The 24,096-nt window shown below is 34.2% G+C and overlaps 1 protein-coding gene across 1 annotated transcript in view; it reads left to right on the forward strand.

The window, feature by feature from the left end:
- LOC145291698 (sushi, von Willebrand factor type A, EGF and pentraxin domain-containing protein 1-like) overlaps positions 1 to 24,096 on the forward strand; it is a 319,198-nt gene that overhangs the window by 132,278 nt on the left and 162,824 nt on the right. Inside the window, exons 3-7 of the mRNA XM_080137710.1 lie at positions 1,031 to 1,207; positions 15,189 to 15,350; positions 17,194 to 17,373; positions 18,838 to 19,017; positions 22,191 to 22,394. Coding sequence (XP_079993836.1) covers positions 1,031 to 1,207; positions 15,189 to 15,350; positions 17,194 to 17,373; positions 18,838 to 19,017; positions 22,191 to 22,394 — 903 coding nt within the window. The remainder of the gene's footprint in view (positions 1 to 1,030; positions 1,208 to 15,188; positions 15,351 to 17,193; positions 17,374 to 18,837; positions 19,018 to 22,190; positions 22,395 to 24,096) is intronic.

Consider the following 24,096-nt stretch of genomic DNA (forward strand, 5'->3'; position numbering starts at 1 on the left):
GGAGAATGATATGATTCAAATTCACAAAGAAGTTGGCCGGTGTCATGGTGGCAGCCCTTGGGATGGTGACGAACCCCAATTTGGTGTGCACTATCTCTAGGTGGGGGAGCTTATGAAGAACCGCACAAAATGTGACCTTAACCTTTGAACACGACCTTGTAAAATAGTGTGCACCATACCTAGGTCGGAGACCATCATAGTGTCATGATCGGTCCAGTGGTATGGGATGTAGGAGAGTCTATATACATAGACTATGACCTTGACTTTTGACCGTAACTTTGAAAAATGGTGTGCACTACCACTAGGAAGGGAACCATGATCATGCCAGGTTTGGTTATGTTTTATGGGATGTAGGAGAGTTGCACACAAACACACAAACACACACGAACGCTACTAGTTTTATTATATATAGATTTCAAAGATTACAAATCCGTTTAGATGATCTTAGAAAAGATTGAACATGAGTTTGCTTCATATTTTACATCAACACCTAAAGAATTTAAAAACCAAGGCATTTATTGAGCTCATTGAGTGATGGAATCAAGTTATAGAGAACAACGGTTGTTATTGTTATGAAAAGATGTTCAAAAACACTGTTTTTTTTCATTTTCAAGATGAAATGTTAGATCGGCAAAAAACTTTTGCACTAATCGGATTGATAGGTTCCCGAGGAATCAAGAGTCTCCTACTGAATTGTTCTGGCCTTAGTTTTTTATTTTAATATTATTTCATTTATTTTCGTTTTATTCTATTTAAGTTTTTTTTTATTACGTTTTATTTTTTATTACGTTTTATTTTTTTTCACAATTTATCTTTACTTTATTCAGTCACTTTTTTTATATTCATTTTAAAAATAATTTTCGATTTTTGTTCTTAATTTTGATTTTTTTTTATTATTAAAATTCTTTTTTGTGCAATGTTTATTTTTTTACTTTTATTTTCCTTTATTTTTTAATTTGCTATTTTTTAAAATTTGTTTTCCATTTTCATTGATAATTTTTTGTCATCGGCTTATTTTATTTATTTTTAGATCTTCAAGGCGGCAGTTACAGTCGACAAGTCTCAGAACGCTGCAACAAGCTGTGTCTTGACGGACGAGATTGTTGCGACAAAAAAGCCTTCTGTACGTGTGGGACACATACGGGCAACTACGAATGTCTCTGCCAGAAAGGTTACTATGGGAACGGCCTCATAGGAGGATGTCTTCGTAAGTGTTCTGTTTTCTTTTACATACCTCTTTATTTTAATGTTTTATTTTAAATTCCTCTCGTCAAAAGTCATAACATTCTATCTGGTACGCCATTCTTTAAACCGAAGAAAACCGCATGCGTCACATTTTAAAGAAAAGAAACAGCAGCAAGATATCATTTATATTTAGAGGTGAAATTTTAAATAGTGTTGAGGTCTTGGAATGCTCTTTTAGGATCAGACCCCTATTTACCTGCTTGTCCAGAAAGGCTGGATGTGACACAAATCTAAGGATTTGCTCATTATTCAACACCACAGACATTTTGGTATTTACTTTTTGTTTCATTTTACTTCAGTCGAAGTTTCCAGAAAGAGCACACACTTGATCTCTATATGAGATACATAGGTATGCATCTGTTCCATTTAATTTTCCCTTACTACTCAAATGTAGAGTTAGTAAGGAAACGAAAAGCATTAATTTTTCTCTCACTAATCGAAAAATTAATTGTATTATAGCATATCTTTCTTTTAGTATCTTAGCATTATCAGATTCCAGGACAAGACTTCATCTAGTCTGGTTGAGTATCCAGCTTAGTGTTGTTACTATAGGAAACATAACTTGGAGACGGTGCACCAGTACTCGTATAACTGTTCATACATCATTGTCGATGAAGACCACGAACATCACTGATGATGCTGTGACTTGCGTGTGAAATTTCTTGTGGCAAGAGTTGCGAAATCTCCAACCGCACCTCTCCTGAGTCGGCACTATTTTATTCCAGTGGCAAGTAGAAATTCAGTAACGACTGGAAATAATGCACAATTTAAGCAGAACGCACATACAATGTCTGCTATTCACAAATGGTTACTCATCTGGTATAGGCCATACTCCTCGCTGCTTAACTTGGATGATATGACGAGAACCGGCGTGTTAACATTATTAGGCAGTATAAGTGTCGGGTGCCGATATTGAGGAGATCTTATTTGAGCTACGAATAATATTTTAAATAGTTAGTCAAGGTTTTCTTGTAGGAAAAAGTATTCTCATGCCAGATTATTCTGACAAAACCTTGTATAGATTCGTATAGAGAGTCCTATTCTGCTCACGAGCCTGAGGAAATTATGCAAAAAGAACTAACTGGAATTTTTCTGAATCATAACATGAAACTACATTGAGGCTATTGATTCGAATACAGCATTCTCTATCAGACCCATGATTAATGAAGATCAATTTTTCGTCCTGAAAATTGTTATACAAATTCCAGAGAATCGATAATCACGATCAGTTGAATTATTTGGACTACACGATGTTGCATTTATTTATCACCCTGTCAGGATGTTAAACACAAGGTCCGGTGTGTGTTTGATGAAAATGTTTATGTGGAACGAACTGGATTCGGACCTGCCATATATAAGTTTTCAGTCAGTGTCATTAACATCTTATCCACCGTATATCTTTTCTCTTAATGAATAATCGTCAAAATGTTATGAACTATTTACCTGATTTTACAAGAGTTTGATGTGACAAAATGTTAACCTTAATGTACAATCCAGCCATCATTGAACGCTACAAAGCATTCACAGCCCTTTAACCTTCAACAATGAACATTAATCGGATTGATGAGCTTTCGGTAAGAAGTCGTCAGTTCAATAAATTTATGTATGTCCCACTACAGGAGACCATTGGTATTTGTGCCGACTCACTTCATAATGTCAATCTAATTCCTCCACCTTTCCCCAGGAACATATTTGTTAAACTCATGTTAATCTGTACTAAACAGTAGAATGCAGCATTTATAACTTTATGTACAGTCAGATCGATGGGGTACTAGGAAGCCTCCGGATATTGTTATGGTTTTCTATGAGGAGTCAATAATGTTTAGTAATACATTAAAGCCCTCAATGTATTCTAGATACGTCGATGACACTTGTACTGCCTTTGCTTCTGAGAGAGTAGCAAAAATCTTTTTCGATAATCTCAATTCTCTCCACACAGCGCTATCATTTACTATGGAGAAAGAGAATGTGAATTGCTTTCCTGTCCTGTAATTTGCAGACACGCATTAACCATAATATACCGAAAGATATTAGACTGGGCGAGCCACGCCGCTTTCGCCACTTGGAATCTGCCATTGGCTAATATCCAATCGAAAATCAAAATCCAGCTTGTGCCAATGCATATAAAATGGACTGTTTTAGAATCTTAAACCGGGTTAACTCTCAAAATCATTTAAAGATTTTGGAGTCAGTCTCGATTTTTTCACGCAGACCCTCTCTTTGTCGGCAGGAGGAATTTATTAAATCATTGGACTTGCTCGGAGATATATTTTAATCGTTCCCATACCCATTATTAATACATACATTTTATATAATTGTATATATACATTACATTGTACATTATACATTACTTTACACCAATTCCCATTCGTTTAATTTTTTATTCGTATATCCTCGAGTATTTGCTCTTTCCTGACAATTTAATTCGCTTTTCTTTTTTTTCCATTTCTGTGTTATACTAACGATTAAATCCTGATGAGTTTGTTGGCGGAAGAGGCCCCAAAGGGTTTCTCGTGTATTATTTTAAAGCGCTATTCATGTAGTACACGCTCCTATATCCATGCGGTATTTACAAAGGAACATTTATTTAAGAAATAAGTGACCAATTTGAATAAACAACATTATTTTCCTATCCATTTTAGAACTTGGATTGTGGTATTGGATTTGACATTTGGCTGAAACTACTTTTAATGTTCTCTAATAGACATGCTTGAAAACAGTGTTATTCACGTGTGCATCTATGCTAACATAATACGAAATGACTTAAATAAGTTTCCACACTTTTTGTATAGGCATTTAAAATTGTTGTAGACTCTAGAAAATTTAATATATTATTGCTATACATCTTATGAGATGACTAATTTTTATGATTTCAGGTTCAAATGAACAGGTACAGCAGGAATTACTAAAATAAAAAATGCAATCTGGACGTGGAAAAAAATGACACAGAAACGTATGGAATGCTTCATACTGCTTTTGGGCCATTTTTGCACGAATCGACTATCAGTTTTTAAGTGGAATAAGAGATTCAGGGAAGGCAGCGAGACTGTGATGAGATGGATAAGGAAGTCAGAACACCAGTTTATTGGCCAAATAAAGAATTTCATGGATAAGGATCGTCGTGTGTCTATAGAGACAATAAATGCACAGTTTGATGTCAGTGTGGGAACTGTACACAATGATTATGTGAAAGATTTGTGCGAATGCACTAGTCCACAACTCAATCCTTGTTACGGACGATTTGACCAAGATGGGCATCAAGACAGTTGCGTACTTCACCTATAATCCGGACCTTGCTCTTTATGACTTTTGGTTATTCCCTAAACTCAATGAAAATCTTAGAGGCTATCGTTCTGGGACAATTGAGGAGATGAAAAAGGCTACGACGAAGGTCATTGACACGCTCATATAAGAGGATTTCCATAGGGCCTTCCGGAAGTTGTTGGAACGGTACAACAAGTGCATTGCTGAGATTACTTTGAAGGAGACTAGAGTTTCCTATGTGTACTATCAATATGTGCCCATACGAAAAAGGTCTGGAAACTTGTAGAAGGCACTTTGTAGATGTTAACAGTGCGTCTGTTAATACACGCATTATGCAGTTTATCAGGTAAAACGCTCGCAGTCAGTGGCGTTGTTTTGTGTGTTTCAAAAACTCTTCTCTACTGACAGTGAAGAACTGAACACGTGTCTCGTTGCCCTTACCCGCATTCATCGCCAACATTATTAAAAACGTTTTTTGTTTGAAGTGATATTACTTTATATGTGGAATGTAAGTATCGCTTAGTGATGGAAGCTGGATGATTATATTTTGGGTGTACATAGATTTGAATTCTTGAACAATGTTTTAAAATATATTTAAAAAATTATCCCGTCTTAGTTTCAACGACCGTCTCATCGTAGATTCTTAATACGGGTTCAGTTTTGGGAACTGAAGTACCCAAACAAAATCATCGATTTTCTCTGAAACAGATTAACTAAACTAAATCAATTACACGGAGTTGTACTAATTACCATTGTAAAAGGTGAAAGTAATCCCCTATACTTGACATTTAATAATGAAATATAATTCTTACAAGAAATACATAGGAGATGTTCATCATTATTCATCTATTAATCTATTCATTTCATTAAACGTAATCTTCAAGTCGGGATTTTAGCCTCGATAAGTGTTGACTTATTGGTAGAAACAGAAAAAAAGAAAAAAGTTCTTTGTGAAATCAATTGTTGTGATTCCCACAATTTTAATTTTATAATTATTTCTTGTAAAAATTATATTTCAGTAATAAATAACAAGCACTTAATAATAGGAACATTTTTTTTTCACTAACCTTTAGATAACCAAGTTATTAATCAGTTGACTGTCAGAATGCTGACACGGAAACATTATTGTATATTGATAGGTGAAGGGCGCACACCATCTATCAATATACAATAATGCTTCCGTGTCAGCATTATTGATTGAGGTTTGATAATCACACGTTACTTAAGCAGCATAATAATGCTGACACAACGATTTTCGTTAGATCACTGAAGTTAAGCAACGTTAAACCAGGTCAGTATTAAATAGATGATTATTTGAGAATACTCAGTGCCGTATATACTCTCTGCTTATCTCGGCATTGTTTCCAGTGATCCTGTGTTTCTTCTTGCCATTGGAATCAAATCAGATCTAAGTGCTCCTATTCGGTGAAGCTGGCTTTTCAATCGAACCTTCCAACCAGAGTGTCAAAACTTCCCGGCGTTTTTTTTTTTTCTACAACCAAACGCCACATCTATCCACGCGTGACAAAAAAAAAGTAAAAATGGCGGAAGATGGTGAAGACTAGGTGACAACGAGACAATCCTTTATATTTTCAAAGGAATTTGGTACGATGCACCGGCTGATAAGAGCCTGGTTCGCACGACACGATGTGTACGAAATCACGTTTGTCTAGCTGTGTTCCAGCAACATGCTGCCATGTGCTTGAACTAAAAAGCACTACGACAATAAATAAATATATAAACAAAAAAAAAAAAAATGAAAAAAGTCGGTTTAGTTTTAGAATAAGAAAGTAAAATTCCTTTAAGTTTAGTCTCTCTCTCTCTCACTCTTTCTCTCTCCTTTTCTTTCTCTGAGTCATATATCCAACACGTGACGGAGAATGTGAAACGGTCCGCCCCCAACATCCACTTCAGAAGTACCCCCCACCTAATGACGCCACCGTCACATCATGCCGACAATGGTGCCATCGATGGTGTCTCTTGAGTTCTTATGTTTCACCTATTTTTTCCTCCCGCCCCCAGTTTGGAGACATGCCTCGACATTTCACTTTTCTAACCCTTAAACACATATATTGTTTCTTCCTGCTCTATTTTTATTTTAAAGATCTCTTTGCTTTTTTTTTTTAATTTTTCACTCCTCCTTCTTTCAAATTCTTGTTGTTGTTGTTGTTGTTGTTCTTCTTCTTCTTCTTCTTCTTCTTCTTCTTCTTCTCCTTTTTCTCTCTTCTTCTTCTATCATCATTCTTCTTCTTCTTCTTCTTCTTATTATTATTGTTCTTGTTGTTATTATTATTATTGTTGTTGTTGTTGTTATTGTTGTTATTATTATTATTGTAGTTGTTGTTATTGTTATTATTATTATTATTATTGTTTTTGTTGTTATTATTATCATAATTATTATTATTATTATTATTATTATTATTATTATTATTATTATTATTATTATTGGCTCACATAGAGCTTTCACACAAGTCAACAAACGATCTGATTGGAAACCTGTGGTGTTCTCTGGCGGCTGAATGATAACAAGTCTCCCCAGACGCCCAGTTCTCTCCACCTCCTTCGATAGCATTTGCAAATGAATCTGCATGATCGCAACAGCCGCTTACCATTGATTTCTCGCCGGCAGTGGTCATTGGTTTATACCGGAATTTGAGTGGCACTAAGCCTCCCCAAGGTCCCAGTTCTCTTTGCGCTTGTCCAACCGAGGTCTGGCTGGCGTTCTCTCCTGGGTCTTGCAGTCCTTCTTGACCCTTCTCAGCTCTTTGGTGTCACTTTTTTATTTGGAGGAGCGGTGGTGAAACTATGGGGGGAAATGCATTATGGGGGTATAGAACTTGTAGATATGCAGCTTCGGTGTTCTTCATTCCCTGTAACGCTTATTCGTTATATTGTCTTCTTGTAATATTCTCCGCATTCAAGGGGTTTCCTTAATATTTCAGTCGTTTTCATTATCGTTAGTCGTTGTACTTTTGCAGTTATTCCTCTGATTCCAATTTCTGACATTCTTTTTTCGAAGTTTTTCGGAATTGTCCCTAGTGCTCCTACTATTGTCGGTACTATTTTGATTTTCTTCATCATCCAAATCCCTTTTAACTCTCTTACTAGGTCTGTGTATTTGCTTCGTTTCCCTATTCTTTCATACTCACCCTGTGGTCAGCTGGGACAACAAAGTTTACGATATGACAGGGTTTTTCTTTCTTGTTAATTATTACGACATCTGATCTTCTTGCTTGGATGGATTTGTCCGTCTGTATGTCCATGTCCCATAGGATTTTGTGGTTCTCGTTTTCGAGTGCTGTTGCGGGTTTATGCTTGTACCATTTGTTTGTATGCTCAAAATGCAGTCGTTTGCACAATTCCCAGTGTCTGCCCTCCCCACTTGGTCATGCCTGTTTTTGTATTCCTTTTGGGCCAGTTTGCTGCATTTCACTTACTATATGGTTTATCGTTTCGTCTCTTTATCCACAGAGTCTGCATTTGCCGTTTTCTTGTGGTTTATCGATTCTTGCTTTGATATGGTTGGTTCTTATCGAGTTATCTTGTGCTGCAGTTATTTTCGCATCCATGTCCAGGTGTTTTCGTTATTCTCATCTATTGTCATTCTTATGAATCTTCCGTGGAGTTTTTTTCCCCTTCCCACTTCTCCTTTCTCGTTTTGTCATTTTTCTCTCTGTTTTCTGTTTTGTTGTTTTTTTTTTCAGTGTCTCTCATAATTATCCTTTCAGTGTTTTGCATTATGTATTTTTCTAGTTCTTTTTTCGTATCCTTCACACAGTGTTCTATACAGATCAGTCCACTTCCGCCGTCTTTTCACGTAGAGCCTGTCAATATCGTCCTTTGGGTGTAGCGCATTATTCATAGTCATGAGTTTCCTGGTTTTCTGGTCGAGTTGTCTCAGTTCTTCTTTTTTCCACCCTATAAACGGTCCAGAGTATCTTACTAGTGATACTGCCCATGTATTTATACCTTTTATTAGGTTTCTGCTATATAATTTCGTTTCCAGGAGTTTTCTTGTTCTTCTGAGGTATTCCTTTCCAATTTTCTCTTTCATTTCTGTCCCTCTGATGGTGTCCGCGTTCAGAATTCCCAAGTATTTATAGTCGTCTTGTTCCCCTAGTGCCCTCATTTCTGTTTGGTTGGGTAGTTCCATGCCTTCTGTCGTTTCCAGTTTTCCCTTTCTTATAACTAGTTGTGCGCACTTTTCCATTCCAACTTCACTTTTGGATATCTTGCCTGAAGATCCTGGTAGTGTTAATTAGTGTCTCTAGCTCCTTTTCGGATTGTCCATGTACATCAGGTGGTTCATTTTTTCCCTCTGTATTGGAGAACTTGTATCCGGCTTGGCATTTTCTCAGAATACTGTTCAAGAGCATCATGGCTATGATGAACAGTAGTGATAGTGAGTCTCCTTGGAAATGCCTCTTTGTATGTTAATTTCTCTTATGTGTTGTCCATTAGCTTTCAATTCCAGTCTCCATGTTTTCATTGCATTTTCTATTACATTGGTGATCCCGCTAGGTATTTTATACATTTTTAGGCATTATATTATCCATGCTTGGGGATCCTGTCGTACGCTTTTTTGTATTATTATTATTATTATTATTATTATTATTATTTTATTTATTTTTTTTTTTTTACTCACTAGGAGTTTTCACACTGGCCAGCTCCAAAGAGTTCTCTTTGAGAACAACCTGTAGTGTTCCCTGGTGTCTGAGTAACAAAAAGTTCGTTCAGATTTTCAATACTTCCACATCTTTCGATAGCCTTTGCAAATGAATTTGCGTTATCACAATAGCCGCATACGATCTATTTCTCACTGACAACGACTATTGGCCTTAATTGAAATTTGGATGGCAATAAACCACGCATATGCACCAGTTCTATTCGCACTGATCCAGTAAAGGTCTGGTTAATGCTTTCACTCCTATGTCTTTCCATCTTCCTTGAGCTGTCGACTGTTTGGTGTGGCACAAGTCGTGCTGGTGTAATGGGAATAGCCAATTTACAATTTTACAGTTCCAGTCCTTGGTTGCGTCTTTTCACTTCTGTAGCAGTTTCTATATGTCCGGTTAGGGTTTGTCGTTTACGTAGATTAGTTTACTTGAGAGTTCTCCGGAAGGTTTTCGCTGTTTTTATTATTTCACTCACTAGGAGTTCTCCCACAGGTCATCATCAGAGATTGCTCACTGAAAAAGACTGGTGGTATTCCCCGGAGTATGGGTGACAACAAGTCTCCCCAGATTTGATTTCTCGTTGGCGGCGACCATTGGTCTTCACTAAAATTTGGGTGACAATAAGGCACGATACGTTCTATGCAATAAATGCAAAATTTGTTATAGTTAACACCTACAATGCTATGTTTTTATAATAAAAAAAGACAAAAATCAATTCATGCGTTTTTTCTTATTACTTAAGTCAAAGTATTTTTGTTTAAATAAAATAATAATCCTTAGTAAGATGAAAAAAAAATGATGGGTTCATTATATTTACTGATCGTTAATTAATAAATCCTGAAACTTTCATTAAAGTTGGTTGATTTCCTCAATGTTGGTGATTTTTTTAAGTTAAGGGGAGGGGTCAAAATGTTTATATCTTTTAGGGGTCGGCCATTCATTTTACACGAATCTAAAATTCCCTATGTTGAGAATGGGTTTCTAAATAATAGCGTAATTATTTCAGCACGGTCCGTATTCTGAATAAATATTTTTTATTATTTAATAATCTTGAAAAAAAAAATGCTGATGCCACTAAAACGACCTTAAAAAAAATCCAAAATTTATTTCATTAGAATACATTTCAGTTTCTTCGTAAACAAATCGGGTAGCCTTTTAGCTGGGAGCAAAGTGTAGCATCTGTTCTGATACTACACTTTATTTTTCTGTCCTCGGTCAGTGGAGAAGAAATCCTTTTAGACTGAGACAACTTTTATTTTTGTTCCAATCAAGAATGCCCCATTTTGAGGAGCTGGATTTTCCTCACATTAAAAACCGACCTTGTATCTAACTTTGCCCACGAGGGGGGGGGGAGGCGATTAAATAGGGGAAAGTCAGCCATTTTAATATTTGTTTAATAGTTAAAAATATTTACTTTTATTAAATGCTGCGATAAGTTCCAATTTGAATAAACACCCAAAATTCATTTCATTTCACTTTCTTCGTAAACAAGTCAGCCATTTTAATATTTTGTTAATAATTGAGAAACATTTTTTTTTGGAAAAACAGCATTACATTCACAGTACTTAGTTTTATAACGATTTAGTTCACTTACGATACCGTAATTAATAAGTTAATTTGGCGGACGTTTAGGAAGTTGCCCCCACCTCTAAATTTCACAATTTACATTTTTTTCTCTTTTCACGTTAATCTCATCGATTATGAACTTGATTTTCTAGATAAAAAAAAACAAAAACAAAAAAAAAAAACAACTTTCTTTTTAAAATGAAAAAAAAAACAAAAAAAAACTTTCTTTTTAAAATGACTTTTATCGTTCGGGATTAGTTTTCAATCATAACGTTCTACTAAATTGAACACCTACTTTGTGACCATCTCTCTTGCGTGACCGGTGAATAATACCGTCTTAAATAAGAGTTCGGAAGGGAACTTTCTTACCCCCCATCTTCTAACACCCCATTCTCTCTCGCTTACCTATTCGAAAAAATCCTAACTATAAGAAATTGTGAAAAAAAAAAAAAAACAATAAAAAAAACAAAAACAAAAAACAAACAAACAAACAAACAAACAAACAAACTTAAACATTTGTTTATTTTTGTTTGTTTTTTAATTTGGTAACAAATTGAAATAGCCACTCCAAGAATGGATCTTTTGAAAAATTTTACGGAAAATAATGAGTTACATGATGCACAGACAAAACTTCTTATGTACATGCTATGTCTATACTGACATATTCAGCTTTCAAAATGACATATTAGTAATATCTTATTTTAGCGTTGGAAAAATGTATGACTAAATATTATTTGTATCAAATGCGATGTTAGACCTGTTGAATTGTCGGATGTTTTTACTGATACCCCCCCCAAAAAAAATAAGACAAAACAAAACAAAAAAAAACGTGTTTTTATTTTTTATACCATTATACAAATTAAAATTTTTTGTTTGAATTGAATATTTTTAAAAACAATTTTCCGATGCTAAAATAGGCCATTATTGTGATATTCATTTTTAACATACTCGAACACTTAACAGTCGTCATCGAGTTGGAAAGAAAGCAAAAATTTAGCCTAACACCTTTTTTAAACGGCAACATTCACCAGTCACATGAGAGAGATGGCCACAAAGTAGGTGTTCAATTTAGTTTTTTTTTTCACTTTATGTTAACAAACAATTACTGGAGTTAATGAGTATTTTATTTTTAAACAGTACATAATTTTATGCAATAAACTTTTAAAATAACTATTTTATTTTTAAGCAAAAAGAAAATTTAAATAGTTGTTTTTATTTATAAACAGTGCAGGAAATCCTGCAGAACTGTGCACTTTATTAAAGAACATTTTTAAATAATATTAATAAAATAAATTTTCAAAAATAAGTATTATTTTTACATTTCCTAATCGTAAAATTCATGAATTTTACAATTAGGATTTTTATATCAAAGTAATTTCATATTTTTAAAATTAAAAAATTTTTTTTCGCAGAATAAAAGAAGAAAAAATATTCCATTCCCTTCTGAAGAGTCTAATATTTAAGCTTTTTTCCTTCTTTAATTTTGTTAAAACTACACAAGTGCTTGTATATGGAATCGAGTGTTTTATGAGGCTCAGTATATCTTCTGATTATTGTTTATAGATAAAACAGTTATTTAAATTTCTTATTAACTTCAGTAATTGTTTGTTAGCATTAAATGGAAAAGAAAATGAAACTCTTTAATCGATCATATTGTGATCTTAACTTTAGTACATGTTAGAGTTATAGCCCCTGCCTCTGACTTTTTTATTCGCTTAAAGTAAATATCTGCCAAAAAAAGAATTTGCTAACAAATCGTTTTAATCGTTATTTGTTTAATAAAAAATTAGAAATAAAAAATAACCGACTTTAACGTATAAGTGTATATTTGCGCATGCGTACAAGCGTAGAAGAGTAATTTAAGTCGATGTACGCTTTGCCAAGTCCCAGAGGTTTTAAATTTTGACCTCTTAGCAGCTAGTTTTACCGTATTATATATATATATATATATATATATATATATATATATATATATATATATATATATAAACGGTGCACTCATTTGATTCGCCTCGCAGCGCTTTCAGGCATTGAATCTCGGGGAAGATGCACTTACAAATGACACACGCACACACACACACACACACACACACACACACACACACACACATATATGCAGATAATTTATGATTAATAGTTCCTATATTGAAATTGATTTCAATGAATGTACCCTTTACGTACACCTGTTCTATTTAATCAATCGCCCAGCCCCTAAAATTTAATTTTATAAACATTTTTAAGAGACAAGAATAAAAAAAAAACTTCCTATGCGAAAAACGACCTTTTCCGGTTACTCCCGCAATTCTTCTTGTGATATACAAACGGATTTAGATAAATATCCTGTAAGGGCGATTGTTTTCATTCTGTTTATTGCGACGATGATTCTTATACGCTTTATTTTGTTGATGTCATCTGATATTTGTTGAAACATTTTCATCTGCCACTACAATATTGCGGTCTCCTAGAGTGTATTTAGGCAAGAAGGATTTTCCTAAGCATCCAGTGTCCAAAAAGACCCTCTCTCTGTCTCTCTCTCTTACTTTCGCTCGCACACACAAACATATGCCGACACATACACGATGTTACGTTGTAGGCACAATGCACACAGCTGTGGCCTGTGGAATCGTTTATGTCTAATTCAAATATGATCCGACATATTGTGTCCGATTAAGCAATTATGTTGGAAAGGCATGATCTTGCATAATTTCTGTCCTCATTGGTTGCATTCTAATTGTTTTTACGGCATATTAACTCTGTTTGTGTTAGTTAATGCGAAAACATAATCGCTAATATTTAACTGTATAAGATGGTGATTTCATTCATATTTGTTACTAATTTTTTAAATTCTGAATTAACACAATAAATGCAATAAAGATTTTAATTCTTGATTCTATAATTCATGACTTTTGCTATGTTTAAAATAAGTACATATTCAATCAACGACACACAGCGAACAGTTTACGACAGGTATTGGGGTTTGGCATTATGTAATCGTATATATAGTTTTGTACTTTTGATAACATAATATATAATATTAGCCTGGGTGCTCTGCGTTGCCCGGGTAATTGGAGGTGTGTGTTGAGCAAAAAAAAAAAAGAAAAAAAGCGGTATTAGACAGGCAGGCAGGCAGGCTCGAACCAGTAACGTGAAGAAGGAATAGAACATGAAAAAAAAAGAAAAAAATGTGACGTCTTTGCCGTTGCATCCATCACCAAACCGGAAGTGGCGAAGGCGCCAAACTTTCACAAGAAACACTCGTCTAGCTGACAACACTATCAATAATTCCCCCACTCTTTATCTGTGCTTAAACCTAAACGTAGATTCCATGAACAAGTTTCTTTCTTAGAACTGCACGCCTGTGGAATTGTCTTCGGTTTTCCTGCTTTCCAGCTGACTATAATATGGTTGTCTTCAAGTCCAACGTAAACAAGTTCTAATGATTCGTTCCACTTAAGTTAACAAATTTACCGAATTTCCATTACTAACGATTACTATATTTTCCAATTGACTCCTGTACACTCTTAACTCTTATCCTCGAGTGGTCTCTGGGCTTTGAAAAGGGGTTATGCCTATGTAAAAAAAGGCTTATCAATAGAAAAAAGGAGATGACTTTCGAAAATATCGGCGAGAAAACGCGACCCCTCCCTATAGAAAAGTGCCCAGTTGAGGGTGAAGGAATTAATGTTTTTAGCCAATTCCTCGATATTTGTCGTCCGAATGGGCGAGCTTTAAAATGATTCTAATCTCATGAAAATTTGTAACCTCTGTCGAAAGTTTTAGGCAGCCATACGAACATAATACATACATACATTTAAACGGACAGGTGAGATCTATATTAGAGAACATAATATTTCAACAAGACGTAAGACCACTTGATATGACGAGCTAACAAAAATGAAAGTTGATTATTGCAAAGGCAGCAGATACTTATTGACTTTAGTCTAGAAAATATTATAGGTAGGAGGTAAACAGTCAGCAGGAAGAGGTCTCCGGAATCTTGCAATTCTTGGATAGAAACTTGTGGAATAGCGAATTGATAGAGACTAGTAGACCAACGAGTCAAACCGGCTAGAACAAAGGAAGCAGAGAATAGATCTGGCTATTCTAAAGAACACTTACCATAATAGTATTTTTTTAAAAGACTGCAACTAGCAACATCACGTATGTGAAAAAGGGTCGCAGAGAAAAAGAAAGGATGAAGCCAAATACATTTCTCTACCTTATCAAGAACCCTCAAATGATTATTTTTAAATCCAAACAATTTGAAAAGAAATATTTTGTTTAGCTGTCCTGTGACTCTAGAGACAGTGTAATGTAAAACTCATTCTTTCAGAGGCCTTCTTAAATACGATGCTGCAAATACACTTGGTAAACGATTGCTTTGAACTCAGTCTTCTTATGAATGTATACCTGATCTATGAATTTTAATCTTTGCAGCGTGTCCGTCCGGTACATACAAAAATATGAGTCGACCCGGCGATATCATGAGTTGTACACGATGTCCAGATGAAAATCACATGACTGAAGAGGGTGCAATTTCTGCTGATCAATGTCATTGCAAAAAAGGTTTCCGAAAATTCGGAGAAAACCGTTGTGCCTGTAAGTATTGTTTAAGAAATTTTCAATTTTACTTTTGTCAGTCTATTGGAATATTCATCCGGTGGTAAATGTTAGATATTTTTTTAATAATGCATCACCATTATTAAGGCCTAAAAGCCACTAGAGGATAACGGTTAAATGTACGTCAGATGTATGGTGAGACATCACCGTGATGATTGTTTGTACTAGTGGTGATTGGACAGAATTCGGTTATTTAAGAACGTGGCTCAACGAGAATTTGTTTACATTGGACTTGAAAACAGCTATATTCTAATCATCTGAGCAACAGAACCGTGGCACTGTTTTTCACAATAATTCTAGGAAAGAAACTTTGCTCATGTAAGTTTTGTTTAATTTTAGGCAGAGAGGAAGATAAAGAACATGAAAGTTTACAGTGGTTATAAGTAGACATGTTTTACAGGTGTGATTATACTGTGAAGCTCAGTCGAGCACCTGTCATGAAAATAACGACAGAGTAGACAACTTTTCTTCTGTGAGAAAGAGGTAGTAAGTAGGAAAAAGTAAACGGTAGCACTCACACGAGAGATATGATAAAATTTTCCGTCAACTTTGTAATAATGCGTGTTTATAAATCCTATGAAAATCAATTATCAATCAAATTTTCCAACGATTTTCTCGACTTATTTCTTTTATATGAATTTAGTTTTAAAATGGATCTTTCGTAAAATGTATGAGGATAATACATCTCCTGTACCAATCATTTGAAAGTATTTACGGACAATTTATAAAAGACGGATCTTTAAAAATTAAAAACATACTAATATAATTTTTCAGCTTGTTCTAACTTTATATGAAACTAGCAGGGTTACTTGCCGCTGACCAGGGCCATGTAAAACAAATTAGAAAACGCTAAAAAGTTTGTATCACATATTTATACCAAAACGTCTATCTTTTCTTTACTCGTCTCTTCATCTTTTTGTCTTCTTTCTCGCTCCCGTTTCATCTACTCTCTTCCCAAACATTCGTTTTCCTCCTCTTATCCCATTCCTCTCTTTGCATATACACACAGACACATACAGACAACACTTCTTTTTTTTATAATAGATTCCTCCAGGAGTAAGTCTGCATTTTTTCAAAATGGCTGAAAAACCAATCTCTGACGAAACCTGGCCAATTGACCCTAAATTATTTGGAAAACTTTAGATATTATTATTATTATTATTATTATTATTATTATTAATAATAATAATAATAATAATAATAACTACTAATTACTAGTAGAGTTACCCACCGTTATAAAAGGGATCACACACACATATATATGTTATTTGTTTTTGTTTTATATATATATATATATATATATTATATATATATATATATATATATATATATATATATATATATATATATATATATATATACATCGTCGAAACATAGATTAATCTGTGTTGGGTTTTTCTAATGTTTATATAATTTTATGAAATGCCGTGGAGACAGGATGTATGAAAAAGACAAAAAAAGAGAAACAATTCACACATATTATCACACGAGAGGTTTACTGGTTCATTCAAGATTCGCTGTGTTTAATAATTATGCAATTGCATTTAAAAAATAACTTTAAAGAAAGAAAGAAAATATTCAGTTTATCGAAACAAAAGGTTACTTGTATTTTCACAAACGACACAGTGATTATTATATCCGTGTATTTCAACAAACATCTTCAGGAAAAATGAAAACTAGAAGATGTTCGTTAATCTAAATAAAACCGGTAAACTTCTCGTTTGATATTTTCGCCATATGTTATTCATTTTTCTTCGCCTTTTTTTTTTTCACAAACACACAAATAAACACACACACGTTATTCTCTTTTAATTGATTTCAGCTCTTGTTTGCGAGAAACTAAGCGCACCAACCAGTGGATATTTTGTTAATGAGAAATGCAGTAACAACTTTAACGCTGCTTGTGGCACTCGCTGCCAACCTGGTTACGAACTGCAAGGAGACAGCGTAAGGATATGCCAAGAAGATGGACAATGGTCAGGGAACACCACGCAATGCGTCAGTAAGTAGTGTCATTTGTATATGTATTGCTTGGCCTAGTAGTTTCTGAGGAAATTTCCAAAGTAAATGTGGTGATAATCCCCACGAATCCCTAACTGTGCATCGAACGGATACCATAATGTTTAGTTTGCTGCACTTCATCATAACAAAGGTCCATAAAATATTTTAGCCAGATTGTAATTTCCAAGAAAAAAGAGGAACGGACAGACAGCTAATAATATGCTATGCTTACCTTTCTCTCGTGTCATATTCTTTTGCCGTGATGAGATATGTCCATTTCGGTTCTAGAAGGCCCCTATCATCAGCACTACCTCCTCCTCAAAAGGAAGCATTGGTGTATTATCAGTCGCCTGAGGTGATTTACTTGGAATGTCGACGCGTTCATTCGCGACTATTTTATGGCCTTCCAGAGTTCTCTCTTAGAGAATGGATTTCTCTCAAATTAAATTGATTCCATATCTAAAATTAAATCATTGAGAAATGTATAAATAACCAAGATTCGCAATGGTTAATAATTATGCAATTGCATTTAAAAATAATTTTAAAATATTCAGTCTATCCAAACAAAATGTTACTTGTATTTTCACACACGACACATTGATTATTATATCCGTGTATTTAAGTTGATGCTGTTTTGAGAGTTCGGTCGTTTGTACGCAAATCTAAAAATGTGATTAATTGACAAAAAAAAAAAAAAATAATAATAATAAAAAATAGACAGAGTGCACATTACTAAGGCAGTAGTTGTTACGATGTCAACACCAGAGTTTGAATCTCATGTAAATCTGAGCAGTCTTTTTTAACTAGATATATGTTTTATAAATATAAAGAAATTAGTAAAATATAATAACCAGGAAAAAAACTATTAAAGTAGAAAGCCTTCCAGCGTCTATGGAACTCTTCACTGTTAATAGTCCTAGATGCCGGAAAGACTTCTACTATAACAGTTTCTTTTATCACACTGTTAGATTCTGAAATTCTCTCCGTTTCCTGCTTCCTTAGCTGCACTAATCTGCAGAAGTTTGAATGTAATGTGAACAGACACATCGTTGCTCAAATCCCTACAATTTCCTGTTAGACACGATCCAAAGTAGTAGTCCATTGCTTTCTAATAGCAATATGTCTCGATTTGGATCAAAAAGAATTAAAAAAAATAATAAAATGACAAAAAATATTGCAATAATCCTAAATAGCATATTTTTCCATCAAATTTCACATATATTTTTCTTCATACTAGATGTAAAGTTGTAGAATATTGATGAAAATATAAACTGATATACTAGGAAACGCACATAACCTAGTATTTATTGAAAAGTGTGACAGTCTAAAACGTGACAGAGTGACAGAACTAAAATTTTGACATGCTTTAATTCATAATATAACCTTTTTTTCTACATTACTCTATTTTGCTTACGTCTGATTTATCTTACGTTGAACGCAAGTGTCATCTGATTCTATCCTTCAGTGAAGACCTGTCCGTTTTTGCCAACTCCAAAGAATGGTAACCGGATCTGCAGCCGAGGTGATTTCACCTACTCCACAGTGTGTCGTTTCACCTGCGACAACGGCTACAAACTTATTGGTTCTAGAAAGAGAACGTGCTTAGCCATCGCCTACTGGTCCGGAATGACAACGAAATGCAGAGGTAGGTTCGTGTAAAGATTTTGGCTTTTGTATGACGTAATCCTTAGATTTTTCAGCCTCTGAAATGCAATAGTAAGTAGAAATATCTGATAAAACTAACTAAATAAATGTGTCAGATATCAATATATCAATGAATGAATGATAGCAAATGGTTTTTATGATGACTTCATGACGTGTTTTTTCTCTGTGTTAAAAAGGCTAAACAAAAACGTATTTGTAGTTCTAGTCATGCATTATTGAGCTATTAATAGACTTTGTGTTGGTTTTATTGTATCTGAAAAGTGTACATTTGAAATATTACACACACACACACACACACACACACACATATATATATATATATATATATAGAAATGAGGGCTGAGAGATTGAAATTAAATAAAAAAAACTTCATTAATTCATCGGATCAATAAGGAAGACAGAAAAAAAGAATCTTTCGAAACTAAATGCTTCACATCAAAAGAGGAGACAGAGCCATATATATATATATATATATATATATATATATATATATATATATATATATATATATATATATAGCAGAAGTGGTAAATAGCGAACACTTGAAGAAGGTGCTCGATACCATTGCAGAGCAAATATATATTTTTTATTTTATAATCGTTTTATTACTGAATCGTATTAACGATCCAGTAATTTCTGTTCAAGTTTGACGAAGTTACTGGATCGTTAATACGATTCAGTAGCGGAAACATGTGTAACTAAACAGATAAAACAGTAATATAATATATATATATATATATATATATATATATATATATATATATATATATATGTGTGTGTATTTATGTGCGTGTGTGCGTGAGAGAGTTCGGACACATTTAAATGTATACAATTTTATTTTAATAGATAAATTAATTAAAAGTTTGCTATTGAAAAACATTGAAATACGATCATCATTATCATATCGTATGAACCCGAAGATTCTGTTGTTGGTATTGGTTTTCCCTAAATTCCTATTAAAAAAACATCGAGTACTTACTGGAGGGATCATGAGAAGATTGCCAACATTATAAGTGAAACTGAGTGTTTTTTTTTGGAACGAACTGAATTCAAACTTTGAATACACAAGTTGTCAATCCGTGTCGTTAATCACGAAACTATCGCCACTTTCCTAAAATATACAATAGCACCCAATGGTGATTTCAGGCACATTTATTGCGTTAAATATATTTTTTTAAGTAACTCTTCAGTCGAAGCTACTTGACTCATGCGTTTTGCTACTGAGTGAAAATTTTCGAAAGAAAGAACGCGCAGGCGACGTTTTATAAAATCAAGAAATAGTAATTTCCCTCTTGAAGATGAACGAATTTTCGGTTACGTTTGATGAAGTGCTTCTTGCGTACCAGTAAGATAATATATAATCGAGCTTTCTATCAAACTTTCTTAAGCTCCGAAAATGTTTGCCTCATAGATAGGCAACCGTAAAACACGTGTGTTTATCTGTAGAGAAATTAAATATATATTCTTAAGAAAGTTATCAAAGATGACGGTAAACAGTTCTATGGGTTAAAGAAAGCTTAATTGTCAATTCTTTGATTAGTACTGCAGGGTTTTCATAGGTGTAGGGGCCTATATCAAATTCAAAGGATCAGTTTTAATCTTTCCATTTCTGAACAATGCAAACCGTCTTTTGTCTTTCTTTTATTGGGGCATTCGGTACTCAGACAAATTCGCTTCGGCATCTTCCGGCAGGCTAAGTAAGCATCCGGAAGATGTCGAAGCTATTATCCAATCAGCTGTCTGAAGACGACAAGTTTCAATGAAATCGTGCAATTCATTTAATTCAAATTTTTTTAAAACCGAAAATAATGCCAAGTGAACTACTGTTCTTTTTTGTACTCCCCTTTCTTCCCTTGTTAAGAATAGATTTCTGATTAAAAAGCCATTCTTAACATGGAAAATGAGGTAAGACAGCTTTTTGATATAATCGTCTGCCTGTTTTCGTTTCGGTGTTTTCCGGCTGCTAATGTAACCTACCGGAAGATGCCGATGCGAAGAGTTCATAGATTGGGTTGTAAACTAGATAAATAACAGGCATTCTTCTTCATAGGTGAGTGAGTATTCTATGTCGTTTCAGCTGCATAGTTATTTTTGTACACTTTATAAAGCATTAATAATATTTCTCGGTAATGCCCCCCCCAAAACATTATATTTGAACCCGGTAGACAGTTATTCCCCTCGTAAAACATTCGCAACAAATACTTGTCTAGCTACAACAACTGTCAATAATTTTCATCACTATCCGTGCCTAACACTAAACGGAAATTCCATGAGCAAAGTTTCTTTTTTAGAACTGCTCATTTGTGTAACATAATACTGCTGAACTTCTTTCCAGCTTACTATAACACGGTCGTTTTCTAATTTAATATATAAAAGGCTATATATCTGTCTGTCTATCTCCATATTTTCAAACTCTATTTCTTCCGAAACAAAAACAGAGCGGCGGTAGGAGTCTCAAATGATTTGATTTTTGTGAACCTTTCTTTTATTGGTCTTTAGTCGATTAAAATAGTTTTTAAGGGGTTAAAAATGGGTCAAATGTGAAAAAATCTTTATACATTTTTGTATATTCATCTTAGTTTATTCTTAATTCTTAATTCTTAATCAGTTCGCACCTGTGTCACGTTGATACAGTAATAACGTCATCAACGTTGAATCCTACAGTTTCGGGTTCGATTCTGACTGATGGCACACGAATACTTTTTTTTTTACTTTTTAAATCACGTCACTATAATAATATATTACGAAATCTGGACAAATTAAAATATCATATTTAAGCAAATTTCACGACCGAGCAAAGCCGACGCTCTCCCCCCGCTCGTTCATATATATATATATATATATATATATATATATATATATATATATATATATATATAGTCTAATGTAATTAACTTGCTGAGCCGTCCTCTTAAATGATCAAATCGTACTCAAGTTTCACCATTATCGGTTATCACGACGCTGTCTCACAGTCTCCGTGACACTCATCAACATTTATTCTTGATTGACGCTTAGTAAAAAATTGTTTTTTCTCTCTCTAGAAATACCTAGTAGATAAGGAAGGATAGTTCGAATTTGACAAATTTGAAGAATTTTATTTTTCTATTATAACTGATGTTAACTTTCTTTTAAACACTTTTTTTTATTTTTCAGAAATCACCTGTCAACATCTCAATGAACTCGCCTCTGGCACAGTATCACCGGAAGTATGCACAGGAGGCGGCGAGGTTCCATTTGGTACGACTTGTAAGATGACATGTAATGACGGCTACTCATTGGATGGACCACACACAAAACAATGCACTCCAGATGGAATATGGTCACCAGTAGACAAAGGAGAAGTCAGCCGTTGCATAGGTGAGTTATCCTGCAAAATAATGTTAGAAATTTGCATTTTCACTATAATGGAATGGGGCCGTAAATTTATGATAATATTTAATGCTAACAAGACTAAACTTCTTTCCTTTCACAATTACAAAAAATTCTCATTCTGATTGAAATGACAATCAGAACTCTGTCTGAAAACTCATCGTTTTAACACCTAAGCTGAACATTTGCATGAAACATGAGTTTGGACAAATACATTGAGGACATTGCCAAGGCTGCTATAAAGAAGGTGGACTCTCTTCACCGTGCTAGAAAATTACTCACACCTGAGAATATGTTATATCTTTACAAATCTACCATTCGCCCATGCATGGAATATTGTTGCCACATCTGGTCTGATATATTTACCATTAGTCTCTCCCTCTTAAACAGAGCCCAAAGAAGTTTTAAATTCTAATCTGTCAGCCAAGCTCCAACCTCTGTTCCATTGGTGCAATGTTGCATACCTGTGTCTATTTTACAAGCACTTTAATGGAATGTGCTCTAGTGAATTAATGGCACTTATCCCAGCCTTAACCTACACAAACTCGACTAATCCGACAAGCAACAAAATCGCACTCTTCACTGTTGACCTCTCTAGATGCTGGATAGTTTTCTACTCTAATATCTTTTTCTCTCAGACAATTCCTTCTCTATTTTCTCCTTCCCTGACCATACTAACATGCAGAAATTTAAATATAATTCAACTCCTTAAGACATAAGACATGATTCCAAATAGTAGCCCCTTGCGACCAAGTGGCAATACGTCTTGTTTGGATTAAAAAAAAGTAAAACAAAATTCAGTGAAAGTTGTTTTAGAAAATCTGTCGAATTCTTCTTTTGCACATGTTTTTAAAGCAATATAACACTAAAGTACTGTGGATATCACACAGTCAAATTTGAGTTAAATCGACACATTACTTAAATTATTAATTCACTTATTACCACATATGTATTGAACCTTCAATCTCCAGAAGGCTCACATAAAATTGGTTATTACGTAGCACTTTCTTTGCGCTACGGTGATTGGTATACAATTCTAGTATGAACCTGTGGTGTAACAGATAAAGTGCTAATTAATAATCGCTTATAGTTAGTCATGGCTGACAAAGCGAGAACAATATACCTCTGTCGACCTAATAAATGCTTTAGTTCGAAAGTCCGCACAGATTTTTGAGTTCAGCATAAAGATTATCGAATTTGACAAAATGCATGAGAAGGTTGAAGGTTACAGCGGCCGAAATGTTGTGAGAACAACATTGACGGTGGCAACAATTGTCTTAATAATTAAAACAACCCAAATTATAAATTCTCGCCAAACAATTCTTGGACATAAATTTCCAAAAAATGTTCGTAAATTTCGATCGTTTTAAGATTCTTTTCATCATCATCATCATCATCATCATCATCATCATCATCATCATCATCATCATCATCATCATCACGTATACTTTATCCCACAGTGTTGTGACATTCCACTGTCAGTGCGGAAAGTTTCCCTAAAAGTAGTACATGGGTAGTTAGCAGGGTTGCGTCTTTGGTAATGTTTTTGTTCAGTCGTGGCCTTTATTTTTACCCTTATTGCTGACTATCCTTCATCACAACTGCGCCAACAACTTCTGTTTGTTGCTAACTCTTTCCAATTTTTGTGTTCATATTCATTGCCTTTAGTTAGCGCTTTATCGCATCCTTG

This window comes from Euprymna scolopes, chromosome 2, assembly GCF_053919585.1.
Source record: "Euprymna scolopes isolate OS-2025 chromosome 2, ASM5391958v1, whole genome shotgun sequence".
NCBI classification, from domain to species: domain Eukaryota; kingdom Metazoa; phylum Mollusca; class Cephalopoda; order Sepiida; family Sepiolidae; genus Euprymna; species Euprymna scolopes.